Source organism: Pelophylax lessonae, assembly GCF_965119305.1.
Source record: "Pelophylax lessonae genome assembly, chromosome: 4".
NCBI classification, from domain to species: Eukaryota; Metazoa; Chordata; class Amphibia; order Anura; family Ranidae; genus Pelophylax; species Pelophylax lessonae.
The window spans coordinates 599,991,425-600,005,765 of NC_138771.1; the positions used below are offsets into that span (position 1 = coordinate 599,991,425).

General features: G+C 44.0%; 1 protein-coding gene across 1 annotated transcript in view; it reads right to left on the reverse strand.

Moving 5' to 3' along the window:
- QTRT1 (queuine tRNA-ribosyltransferase catalytic subunit 1) overlaps positions 1-14,341 on the reverse strand; it is a 48,065-nt gene that overhangs the window by 22,063 nt on the left and 11,661 nt on the right. Inside the window, exons 3-5 of the mRNA XM_082255485.1 lie at positions 13,146-13,284; positions 11,314-11,392; positions 3,505-3,620 (exon numbers count right to left, since the gene is read on the reverse strand). Of these exons, the coding sequence (XP_082111611.1) occupies positions 3,505-3,620; positions 11,314-11,392; positions 13,146-13,284 (334 nt within the window). The remainder of the gene's footprint in view (positions 1-3,504; positions 3,621-11,313; positions 11,393-13,145; positions 13,285-14,341) is intronic.

Genomic DNA, 14,341 nt, shown 5'->3' on the forward strand with positions numbered 1-14,341 from the left:
TGGGATGTATGACATTGTTTGCCTAGACCAGGGGTCTTCAAACTATGGCCCTCCAGTTGTTCAAGAACTACAATTCCCATCATGCCTAGTCATGTCTGTGAATGTCAGAGTTTTTACAATGCCTCATGGGAGTTGTAGTTCTGCAACAGCTGGAGGGCCATAGATTGAAGATCCCTGGTCTAGACCTTGGAACTAGAAAGTAACTGAAAAAATGTATAATAAAAGTTTAACATAAGTAAATATGAACTTCTTTCCTATCTATTTACTAATGCTACCTGCATAAGGATTAAAAATAGTCAATTTTGCCTGAGTGAAGTTGCAGCGCTTATATTGCCTACACTTCTGCTATCGCTGCAGCTTCTGCTTTGGCACACTAACAGCATGATGAGATATCCCTATAGACTGACCCGATGGTGCAGCTTGCAGTTGAATATTCATGACCAACTTGCTGCTGTTACTGTGACATTTGGAGGTTTTGTAAAATTCACCATTGTACCCCCCCCCCCAGGCATCATAAGAGGGGTAATCGCTGCCCCAGGGTGGATCCTTTATTTGGAGAAATAAGGCGTAAATTTATAAAAAAGTGCTACAACTTTTGAGACATTGTGGCCATGCTTAGAGGTTAAGATATTGCTAACTATTGTAATAACTTTTGTGCAACATCTGTGTTCCAATCGGAGTATATTCCTAAAGGCTCAGCTCATACTACTGCGATGCGACACTGATGAATTTACAGTGCGATTATGTGGTGCGACTTTGCATATTCCATGGGTCTAAATCCCACTGTAAATCGCACCAAAGTAGTGCAGGAACCTTTAACAAAATTGCACCAGACTCATTGATTAGAACAGGCACCATTGAAAACTGATATTTCCTCCATTGTCATACAATTACCGGTAAGTGCAACTCAAATCACATCAAAAGACGTTCTAATGAGAACCAGGCCTTACGCTAATGTTAGAAAGAGGTGTAACCTCAGTTAATAATCTGAAATTTTGATCCAGATGTGATTGAAAATGATTTCGACTTGTTTCACACCAGTGCAACTTGTCATGCAATTTGACAGTTAAAAAAAAATGTCATGACAAGTCGCAGCCTATTTTTGCGGCAATGGATCCATTCAAACCGTTGCGGCACTGAAAAAAGTTTCTGCACTACTAATTCTGCGATTCCATTGCGACTTGCATTGTCTTCTGCTAAAATCGCACTGAAGTAGCTTGATTTCAAAGCTGCACTGATGTGAACCGCGGCTTAATGACAGTGGTGTGACTGGTCCAGATGTTTGGGGGTGCTATTGTGACAATGTTGTCATATTAGCCTGGTGGAGGGTTGTGGAATCTGTAAATCAATTTGTTGTATATTGAATATCTTTTTGAATTTTTTGATACCAATAAAATTTGTATGAGCTATGCTGCAGATGTCCAACTATATAATAGTGCAGTGATTGCTAACCTTGGCACCCCAGATGTTCAGGAAACTACATTACCCATGATGCTCAAATACACTGCAGGGTGCATGAGCATCATGGGAAATGTAGTTCCAAAACATCTGGGGTGCCAAGGTTCGCCATCACTGATATAGTGGGACATCTGCAGCATAGCTCATACAAATATTTTATATAACCACTCATGGGAGGTCATGACTAGTAATCAACTGATCAGTAACCTCGCTGGTTCGCAATGGTTAGTGCAGGGATACCCAAACTATGGCTGTTGCGGAACTACACATCCCATGAGGCATTGTAAAACTCTGACATTCACATACATGACTAGGCATGATGGGAATTGCAGTTCCTGAACAACTGGAAGGCCGTAGTGTGGGAATCCCTGGGTTAGTGGGTACCACAGCCGTCAATAGTTTACCAATTAGCAGCCAGGTTTACCAATTAGCAGCTGTGCAAAGTGTGGGCTGGTAGCTGTAAAAGGGAGGATGTAGATTATTGTATCCTTGGCACAAGGCATTTTTGCACAAGAACTTTAAATTACAGAGTGCAGGTGGGAAGGGGTTAATCCAATACCCATGGTGTCATAAAATGCATTAACACAGATACTGATTGTCCAGAACATGAGTGGGGGTGTGAAAGTTTGTAAAATCAGATTACATGATCCTATTACCACGGTGCCATGAAGACTGGAACAAGTGTTAATTGTTTGAGTTACATGGCTGGAGGTGTGAATTACTGTCAGAGATAGAGGTTTTAAAACTTTACATGCGGGTGACAGCGAGAAAGGCCCCACCTCAATTGTTAATGTGACATAGATGCCTCTTGTGAACCCGTTGCGCTCTTTGCCCACATTGTGCACCTCGATATCCTTGAGAGAATGCCCCTTCCCGTTAAAGAGACCCCTTAATCTCAACAATCTTCCCATAGGGTTATCCGTGCACTAGACATTTTATCCATGTTATTTCCCTGATAAAGTCTCCCATCTGTAAATACAATATATTGTCAAAAGTATTGGGACGCCTGCCTTTACACGCACATGAACTTTAATGGCATCCCAGTCTTAGTCCGTAGGGTTCAATATTGAGATGGCCCACCCTTTGCAGCTATAACAGCTTCAACTCTTCAGGGAAGGCCGTCCACAATATTTAGGAGTGTCTCTATGGGAATGTTTGACCATTCTTCCAGAAGTACATTTAGGAGGCTAGGCACGGCGTGGACGAGAAGGTCTGGCTCGCAGTCTCCGCTCTAATTTATCCCAAAGGTTTTCTATCGGGTTGAGGTCAGGACTCTTTGAAGGCCAGTCAAGTTCCTCCACCCCAAACTCACTCATCCATGTTTTTATGGACCTTGCTTTGTGCACTGGTGTGCAGTCATGTTGGAACAGGAAGGAGCCATCTCCAAACTGTTCCCAAATGTTGGGAGCATGAAATTGTCCAAAATGTCTTGGAATGCTGATGCCTTAAGAGTTCTCTTCAATGGAACTAAAGGGCCAAGCTCAACCCCTGAAAAACAACTTCACACCATAATCCCCCCTACATCAAATGATTTGGACCAGAGCACAAAGCAAGGTCCATAAAGACATGGATGAGCGAGTTTGGGGTGGAGGAACTCGATTGGTCTGTACAGAGTCCTGACCTCAACCTGATAGAACACCTTTCAGAAGAATTAGAGCGCAGACTGTGAGCGAGCCCTTCTTGTCCAACATCAGTGCCTGATCTCACAAATGAGCTTCTGGAAGAATTGTCAAACATTCCCATAGACACTCCTAAACCTTGTGGACAGCCTTCCCAGAAGAGTTGTAGCTGTTATAGCTGCAAAGGGTGGGCCAACTCAATATTGAACCCTACGGACTAAGACGCCATTGTCAAGTTCATGTGCGTATCAAGGCAGGCGTCCCAATACTTTTGACAATATACTGTATCTAAAAGTCCTGAGATTGCTGCTAAGGGCTGCCATCTTGGATGTTATGACAACAGCCCCAGCAGACTCAAAGTTATAACTCAAGTGGTCATTAGCTTACCACTTTAGAGCAGTGCTCCGATAAGACCAAACATACGTACCCTCTAAACATTTCTTGCGCAGCTGAGCATCAAGTCCTCCCTGTATAATGGCAAACAGGTTCTGTTTCTCTGGGTGTTTGTTGGCAGCAAGGCAGCGATCTAGCCAGCGGATGGATCTATGGTTAAGAAAGAATTCTGGTCAAAAGTGAAAATTTTGAAGCAGTGAAATTTTTAAATTCTGTGCCCTGTGATCATTTTATATTATTTGATTATATAGCTGACATTTCTTTTTTAAATACTGTACATATACTGCATATATTATATTATATAATATATATATATATATATATATATTGTACATTTACATCAGTCCCTGCCCTCAAGGAGCTTACAATCTAAGGTCCCCAACTCATTCATTCATACACATACTAAGGAAAATTTAGACAGGAGCCAATTAACCTACCAGCATGTTTGGTCAGAGTATCCAGATGAAACCTAAGCAGGCTGGGGAGAACATGCAAACCCCAAGCAGGTTGTGCCATGGATGGGAGGTGCAGAAAGTGGGGCAGGTGCAGGCTGAGCTCTCCCTCTTCTGTACACAGGACTTAACAGAGCTCTCTGCCTCATATAGTACAGGAGCTAATCGAGGATTGCTCAGATCTGAAAGTAGAGGAAGGAGATTAGCGGGGGGGGGGGGGGGTGAAGAGAGTACAACCCACAGCTCCTCTTGGCTCTCTTCCCTTTGTTGCTGCTGTTACCCCTGCAGGGGCAGAATTTGTGCTAGGAAGAGTGGGGATTTGGGGGGGTTGTGCTGGGAGGGTGATTTGGGGGGGGGGGGGGTATTTATGGGAATTGTGCTAGGAGGGTGAATTTGGGAGGATGTGTGTCAAAGAGGGGTGATTTTGGGAGGGGGGGTGGTTTACAACCAATAGGCAACTGGACTATCTAAAAATACATTTCAGGGCTTGTTTACTCTAGGTTCAGTGCGGCAACATGTGAGAAATTGCGTGTTTTCCTGTACCACACAAAAATGTGCTGCCTTTTGCAGATGGGCATGGGTGACATTCATTCTTGAGAGAAGGATGGCTTTGGGTTTTTTTTTTTTTTTTTTATGAGTATTATACTTACCTAGGTAGATAAAGAATCGGTCCAATGCTGCATCTGTCCCCCGTCGCCTCTGCACTGAAAGCCGAGCGATCGAACACCACTGATCGCTCGGTTCTCACAGCTCTCTGCTCTGCCCCCTCCTCGCTCATTGGAGCACTGGGCTGCGGAGGGGGTGGGAGCGGCCAGCTCAGGCTCTCAGTGGCTCACTGAGAGGCTGAGCCGGGTGTCAGTCCAGGCACCTACCAGATCCCGACTACGTGGTTGTGATGACGCGGTGCCTGGATCCACTTCTGTGACAACAGCAGAAAGTGGACTTCAGCCCACTCTACTAAAAACGGGTCACAGGAGTGCAAAACGAATTGCACTCCTTTGATCCAGAGGAGATGTAGAGCCAAAACGAGCTTTCGCTGTACATCTCCTTTAATGACACCCTCATGCAACTAGCAGATGCACATAAGTTTGCGCCTACCAAAGAGCACGGTACCATAGTCCCTTGTGATTTGGTGCTGTGCAATTTGAAAAATGATGTTGGCACCCTTTTGCATGTTTTACAAGCATAGAGCCATTCATAAAAAAAAAAAGGGACATGTGGGAACGTGCAAAAAAGCATGTGTGCTCAGGTGCACCTCCTGGTGTGAAGGCGCCCTCACACTGGTCAAGGGAACTCTTTCACCAATTCCAACTGCTGACCCCCACCTCACTAAAAGACACAGTACAGGACATAATAAAGACATGGAGGTCAGCAGGGGGGAACCAGTCTAATGCCTCGTACACACGTTCAGATAATCGTACGACTTATCGTTCGCATTTTGTTGCAGGATACTAATATCGAATTCAACAATGCGTACTTAGCGTATGATTTTTTCGTACGATTCTGGAAAATCTTTCTGGTTGCATAGCTACGTATGCAGAACAAAAACAATGGCAGCCAGGCTTTTTCCGGGTTATTTTCGTGTTTCTGATCATGCGCGGTCTTTGTCTATCGATTTTTAGCGAACGCATACTGTACTGATTAAACGATTGTTGTTCGCTAGGCTATCGTACGACATATGTTTTCCTGTTTGTCCCTTCGGATTTTGTTAGACGAACTGTCGTGATCGGCTGTCGAAAGCTGTGTATTAACGATCAAATTCTCGTGCGATCAAGTCGAAAGCGATTTTTTTCGTACGATCATCTGAACGTGTGTACGAGGCATTGATCTTTCAATGTATAGTGCGTTATTCTCTTACTATCAATATATGTGTAATGAAATTGATAATACGACTGCTGCTAGCACTCTATAGCTTATCCACAGCTAATGTTAATGGTATAGTATAAAGTAATTAGTGCTGCGCTGCCAATTATGTATTTTATATAATGATCAAGCAAAAAAGGTGGATATAAAAAGAAAAGAGGGAAAGAAACAACACACCTTCCATACACCTCGCTCTGTCATTCTCTTATAAAATCACTTCAAGGGTTGATGAATTATAAGAAGATTCCTGTTCCCTCTCAACCATCAGGATAATGTATCGGAAGAATAATAACTTGTGTTTAGAATCCTACCTGCACAAATGTAATGTGAGTCCCTGCAGAGGAATAAATTTGTTCATATCATAAACTAAACCTTATCAGGGGAAATGAATTCAGTCTGTGGACTCCTGATCATCTATTGTACACTCCGAATCTGTCCACAAGTGCCAGACCTTCTCATATTTCCTAGGGCAACTCCGGGAGAAATAAGTAGCTTTGTATAGGGGTACAACCTTATTGATTAACGCTTCCAGAAGGGCAGATTAGGGGCTGTGTCTGATTTCCACTATCGCCTTCCTGGCATAAAATTATAAGAGACCCAAGAGAGTACGTATCGCCCTACTAACAGCCAGAGAGTCAACTAACACCAGGAGGCAAACACCAACTTTTACAGGGACCTGTATAGTAGTTAGGGTAGATATAAACTGGGTCACTTCCAGCCAGTAGCTACTAATCTGAGGGCACTCCCAAAAGATATGGGCAAATCAAGCAGGGTCACTAGAGCAACTCCAACAGCAAGAAGAGGAATTAGGGTATATACAATGTAGGCGTGGTGTAAAATAAATTCTGTGCAGTATTTTAAATTGGATCAGCCGGTCTTTAGACGCTATTAGTGCTTGAAATGGGCTGTCCCAGAGGTCTTCCCAGTCTTTATTGTCCAAGTCCTACTCCTCTCAACGCCATGCAGTTAGCAGGGGATCTATTCTCACATGAACGGAGGGAAGTAGTGACTTGTAGATAACAGAAAGAGGGTTTTTTTTTTTTTTTTTTTTTTTAGCGAATCATCCCGGAGGAGAACCTCCGACACATCGGACACTTAACTGACACTTAACTGACACTTTTGAAGGGACCAGTGACATTACTACAGCAATCAGGGCTAATAAAAAAAATGCACTGTTACTGTACTGATACCGGCAGGGAAGGGGTTAACACCAGGGGCAATCAAAGTGTTAAGTGTGTCTCTATGGGATGCTTTCTGTGCGGGGAATGGACTTATTAGATGAACACAGAGACCTGTGTTCCTAAATAGGAGGAACACAGGATCGCTTTATTCATCACTGATAGAACAGCGGTCTGCTGTGTTCACATAGGCCGACCGCCGTTCTGTCTTCATGGGGAGCGATCGCATCCGCCGGCTCTCCCTGTGTCGGCCCCACTAGCTATCTCACAAAGTGACGTACAGGTATGTCATTTCATGGGACAGAGCTGACCTGCCGCAGTAAAAGTATGGCGGCTGGTCGGCAGTTGGTTAAAGTAACCTTCAGGTGAGAGGCCAGAGAGCACAGCGGTGTCACTGGGAAGAAGGGAGGACTATACTAATATATGAATACTCACAATCAAATGGTGAAGGGATACACCAAGAATACATAATTAGCACTATGTGTATTTGAGCTGCTATACCCATTACATTATTTTACTTCTATATAACATGGCATCTGTTTATATATATTTTTTTTAAATCAGAAAATAAAACTTTATTGAACAAAATGGGTAATACATAGCAGCAAAACAGGCACACACATCAAGACATGGCATCATCTCAAATAAAGGAGAAATTTGCAGAATCATAAGGCAAACAAAAGAGAAAATCACTAGTCACAGAATGACGCATGTGAGAGAATCCAATATAAGTGATAAACCTGATATTCAGTACCAAAACATGTAATCCTGCCATTAGATAATTGCTGTCGAATGTTAAATCAAGGCCTCAGAACTCTGAGGACAGACAAAGAACCAGAGGAAAACGAGAAGTTAGCAGGGTATCAAGAAAGAAAGAAGGAAGAGAGAGAGAAAGAAAAGAAAGAGATAAAGACAAAGCGCAGCCTACAGCCACTACAGGTTATAGCATTAGCGGTCACCTAGACCAGTGGTCCTCAACTCCGGTCCTCAGGACCCACTAACAGGCCAGATTTTAAGTATTACCTTGGGGAGATGCAGACTAGAGTACTGCAATCACTGAGCAGCAAATGAGATCACCTGGGATGTATTTCAGTTATCTTGCAAACCTGGCCTGTTAGTGGGCCCTGAGGACCAGGGTTGAGGACCACTGACCTAGACAGTCCATCATATCCCAAGCAACATGCGGGTAGTGTCAATTATCCCTGTAGGAGCCTATCCATAATCAACTGATGAGGGGCTAGACCCGGAGTGTCCAACCACAACTGCCATAAAGAATAAAATTTGTTTGGAGAGCCTCTATGAATACAAGTCAATTTCTCGTGAATTAGAACGCCGTTTACTCGATCTATCCACATCTGCAACGTGGGTGTCCGAGAGCACATCCACGATTGTGCTATTAACTTACGAGCAATATACAATAATCTCAATATGGAGACATGCAAGTGTGGAGATAAGGAGTCAGCTTCCAATGCACCCAGTAGACATAGACAAGGATCTTTCAATATTCTAAAATCAGACACCCTGGATATGGTATATATACACAACGTTCGACCTGTGCCAGTGAAAACGTCAAGTACATTCGGTCTTATGAAAAAAGTTTCAACTGTGGCTGTGGTTAGTCTTTTTAGGAGGTATGCAGGATGATTCAATCCCTGGGGTTAGTGGAGATGGATGGTGGAGGTGGCTGCAGGCTTCATACAGAGCTAGAGGGACTCTGCAACTGACAGAAAGGGGTAGGAGACGAAAAGTAGCCCCACCTCAGTGTAGATTAAAAGGTTATTTATTACATAAAATAATGTAGTAACTCACACAGAGGAAATAGTTGATCAGCAAATAAAGGATGGTTCATCTGCAAAACTGTAGGGATGTTAGGGAAGTGCACTGTGGCGACCGTGGTCCTGGCTGTGCCGGTGGAGTCCGACACTTCCTGTGTTTCTGGCAGTGTTCAGTATCCAGGCTTACATCCAATAGTGGCAGGGGGGTGCTCGCGTTCGGAGCATGCACGCTCCTTCCTCAGGCAGTGCTGAGAGTTACTACATTGTTTTTATGCAATAAATAACCTTTTAATCTACCCTGGATATGGTGCAGAGGACATTGTCCCAATAGCGTGTTCAGGGCAGCCATCAGAAATTTTGGGGCCCCTAACACACAGTTTTAGGCCTGCCCCCCCAGGACTTGACCACCAACATTCCCCAGGGCCCGCCAACCATGTCGTCATCCTCCTCCAGTCCCATGTCCTACTTCTCCTCCATTCCCTGTCCTCTTTCATCCCATGTCCTCCTCCTCCTCCAGTTCCATCGCCTCCATCCCAGGAAAATAAAGGTGAATGGTTCTAGTAAATGCTGCCCCTCCTGTCTAGGCGTGAACAACCGGAGAACAGGGGAAGGCAGGGTCTACAGCTGTGTGTGAGGGCTAGTGGGGGGCAGGACCCCCTACATAGTGCCAGTCTGCAAGGGATTGGCAGAGCTTACAATTGAATGATATTGCAAGGACAGGTGGCAACCCTACCCTGTTTGGGGCCCCCCCGGGATGCCCGGGCCCCCTACATGTTTGTGGGCTGTACCGCCATGATAGCGGCCCTGAGCGTGTTAGTTTTGGACATCTCCAAAGCATATGAATAAGGTCTCCATGATCTCTTTCACATTTTGGACATAAAGGCATGTCCCTCCTTCCCCTTCTATATAGTTGAGCAGGAGTCCTATAGGCTCTATGGAGTAAGTACATATGGGTTCATTTTTCGGAAGCGGAGACTGATATCAGAGGGACAGAGGAAAGACACAGTTCCCAAGTATCAGTGTCTATGGGGCCAAGATCTCATTCCCAACCCCGCCTACAAGATAAGGTGTCAGGGTCCTGGATTGCCTGAATGAAAAGGGTATAGAGCAGGGGACTTCAAACTATGGCCCCCCAGTTGTTCGGGAACTACAATTCCCTCCATGCCTAGTCATGTCTGGGAATGTCAGAGTTTTACAATGCCTCATGGGACGTGTAGTTCAACAACAGCTGGAGGGCCGTAGTTTGAGGATCCCTGGTATAGAGATATCATCCCCTTTTTGTCCCTCCCCAGAAAGGCATCCCTGACCAAAACATGATCAGTCAAGTGCATATGAGTAGTTCGTGCTTGTGTTTGGAGGGCATGTCCCAACTGTAAATAACGATAGAATTGACGATGTGGTAAATTAAACTCAGTCTGCAGTTCTTAAAATGATTTAAGAGTTGTCCCTTGGTATAACAGAGAGAAAACGTATGCCCAGATGTTCCCAGGTCTGGAAACCCTGTAGCTTGAGTACCTCAGCATAATATCTGTTTATATTTAAAAGTAGAGATATTAGGTGCACATTGGCTCTATTTGTGGATTTGCACATTGCATGTTGTAGATATGCGATTATCTATGCATTTTCTATTTTTACTTGAGTCGTATAATTTTCAGTTTGTGGATTTGAACAGATATTTATTCATTTACATTTTATTTTTACCTTTTTTGCTTGATCATTATATAAAATACATACAGGATATTGGATGTGTAACACGTTTCAGCGTCTGCATTTTATCCCTCCTTACTGTGACAGCGGTAGGGGATCTTCTCCTCGCATCTGCTGCCACAACTTGAAAACAGCACGGCTGTGCGGGGCTCCACCCACATGGCAGTGTCCGTTTCCTGTGAATGAATAGACTACAAGTACAGTCAGCCATTGCGGCTGCCTGCTTATAGTTCCCAATGAACTGCAAAGCACTGGAGAGCATCATCGTAGTTCATTCATCTCACTGCTCTCAGATAACTGCCTGCCCGTATCAGAGGTGCAGACACTTACCCTGGGAGTCTACAGGATCCTGACATTACAGCTGCGATCTACTGATTCGCGGGTGCAATGCTCTGCAGGCTTCTTATTAGGCTTATTAGGCTTCCTAATGAACTGCAAAGAACTGGAGAGCATCAACGTACTTCATTCATCTCTCTGCTCTCAGATAACTGCCTGCCCGTATCAGAGGTACAGGCAGACACCTAGTCTGAGAGTTTACAGGATCCTGACATTACAGCTGCGATCTACTGATTCGCGGGTGCAATGCTCTGCAGGCTCCTTAGAAAAAAATAATAATAATTACCTGCATAAAAATTGTGCATTTATTTTAATTTTTTTTCTCAAAAGGTGAACTTAGCCTCTCAATTTAGAGAATGTAAATAAGATTGTATCACTTCTTACAATCTGTTTCTTCTCCCGCATTTTTAGAGCCAGCTAGACCACTCTTACGCAACCTAGTCAGAAATTATTGCTGGTAAATAGATATATTATGCGTATTACCACAAAGGCATGGCTGTAAAACAAAGTGCAGGCATTGTCTCCTGCTAACCTGTACATGGCCTCCTCTACACGGGGTCCGGAGATGGTACTGCTCACCACGTCATCAAGCTGCATCATGATGTCAGAACCTGAGAGAGAATATACAAAGCAGCTGTGTTAGAGAGAACTTTAGTACAAACCATTTATTGTGTCAATTAGAAAATGACATATATGCATACAAACATATTTAATAGATCTGAATGGTCTCCGAGATTAAAGCAGAACTCCAGCTTTTCCTCCCCAAAATAACAGATGCATTGTGCATGTAAATTAATCCCAACCCCACTGTCATTTTATATTTATCTTACCTTATTTAGCTGTAAAAAGCAAGTTTGTGTGTCTGTGATGTCACTCCTTCTAAAGCTGAATTTCAAAGTTCAAAAAAAAAAATTCTCCTGCGTTCGGGTGGTATGTAATGAAGGATAAGGGATCTTATATGGTCTTGATATGCATCACTCAAGGTCTTGCTGCCCTCTCAGGACCAAGGGTATCCAAAATGTACTGAAAGACAACAAAAAAAAGAAGGGTGCACTGACTTTGTTCATTACCACCAAAAAAGGTTTATTAATCCAAAGACGACATACATTATACTCACAAACGAGTGATGATATAGCACATAAAAGACAATGGAACCGGTCATCTCCAAGGTGACCAGGGAACCCCTGTACTGGATGAAGTGCTGGTGTCAGCAACTATATGGCTGGGTTGATGCACTTCGAGGGAGGACCCTATTCCTTCAGAGCCAAATAGTTGATGACACCAGCACGTCATCCAGTACAGGGGTTCCCTGGTCACCTTGGAGACGACCGGTTCCATTGTCTTTTATGTGCTATATCATCACTCGTTTGTGAGTATAATGTATGTCGTCTTTGGATTAATAAACCTTTTTTAGTGGTAATGCACAAGGTCGGTGCGCCCCCTTCTTTTTTTTTTGTTGTTGTCTTTTAGTGAATTTCAAAGTTATCTGACTTTCTGTTTTAGTCCTTTACTAGTCCTGATACTACATGTCCCATCATGCTTTAAAACTGTAGTTTCAGGGCAGGCTATGGAAGTCACTTGTAGCATATCTGGGAGTTGATGTGGGTGGATCCGAATGCAGATCACTTTTCAGTCTGCAATGCAGGTGTAAATGTGTAATTCCCGTCTTGCAGCGTGCTAAAGAATAAAGGCTTATCGCAAGTCTACAGAGGAAGGGCTATGGGAGGGTATTATGAAGGTCTTTTTTTCATATGTAAATAAATCAGATCAGAGAGAGCAGGGTTCTGGAACTTCTGGGGGGTGGGATCCGAGGGGTGGGACTCTACCCGTTTACACTGGTAAGCAAATTTACCTAGGCAGGATCGACTTGAAATTATCCATTCAATGATGCCCAGCAGCAGCACAGCTAGCTATCAGAACAGGCTTTGTATGAAGTAGTTTCCTTTTGAATAATGTTGTGATCTGTGAAAAGGGAATTAGGAGGTTTGGACTCTTCCTGTAGGTGGTGACTGGGCGGGACTGAATGCCAATTAGAATGTATTCCATCCCACCCACCATCAGAGCTATGAAAGATGTTACATCATTTTCAGACTCAGACTACAGAGGGGTGTGGTCTAGGCTAAAGATTGAGCAGGAAGTGGCTGTAAGGCCCTCAGTCTACAGCCATACAATATTATATAGAGTGTTACATGACACAAAGCCTTAAACAATAATCAGGAGATCTGCAGACAACAGAGCAACATGGTACAGAGGTATGACCTATGCTGGGACTGATCATTTCATTCAGTTCTTGTGAAAATAAAGTTGGAGTTCAGCTTTAACTAACCAACAGTTATAATTGAGACATGTTTATAAAAAACTTACCAAGAGCATTCTGGATTTCAATAGACTTCTCTGGAGTGAGTAAGATCTCTCTGTTATCATAGGGAGATGTGAAATGAACGCCTTCTTCCGTCACCTTGGATAGTTCCACCAATGACACCATCTGAAAGCCGCCACTGTCCTAAAATCATAAATTAGAAACCATAAACCCCAGACACATAGCGTGTTCCCATTTATAGAGAGAGTATTCCTAGTTTTGGGAATAGGTCCTAACTAGTAGAGATGAGCTGGGTTTGAAGCTAAACTCAACAAACCATACGTGAGGTTGCAGGCGGCGGGTGCCGACCCGTTTAAATTGGCCATGGGCCGGTGGGTCACACTCCTGCCTGAGCTGACAGAGGAGGCATTGGAGGAGGTCACGGAGGTTTGCTTCCAGGATCTTATTAGTTCCAACCATAGGTTAATACAGTTTCAATTCATCCATCATTTGCATTATACACCTCAGAAGTTGGTCTGTATGGGGGTAGCCCCGGGAGCCGCTTGCCCTAGGTGCGGCTGTCATGCAGCAGACTTGCTTCACATGTTCTGGTCCTGTCCCCATGTTAGCGGTTACTGGACATCTATTTTTGCTTTTTTTAATGATAAACTGCATTTATCGGTCCCTCGTACACCTGAAGTAGGCCTGTGTTGAATGATATTATACATCGTGTACGTCCTAAGATCCTGCTCCGCATCCTATTGTTCTATGCTAGGAAACTTATTTTATTACATTGGAAGAGTGTTGAACCGCCTACCATGCAGCAGTTCTATGCTTTGGTGCGCAGTGATGTACCGCTTTATAAACTAATTTATAAGAGTAGAGGGTGCCCTAAAAAGTTCACTAACGTCTGGCAACCTTGGCTTGATATGGAGGACTCGTACTGGGCTGATGCCCCTCTGCCCTCCAGCTTATCTGTTGACTGAATCTGGGTGGCCCCGCGAGTTATGCGGTTTATCCTATTGCATAAGATGTATGTAGTATACCCCCCCCGGGGGGTGGGTACTTGGGGGTAGGGGAGGGTGTGTGAATGCGGATGTGTTGGTGTGTATGACGGAGTCTTCTGTTTTTGATTTTTCTTGGTGGTGTTGTTAGTCATGTTGGTGTGTCTTGTTTCCCCCCCCCCCCACCTGAGTTCGACCTAGAGGGGGATTCTACTATGATGACCTGTTGGGTGTGTAGCCTTACAGTTGCTTGGTTC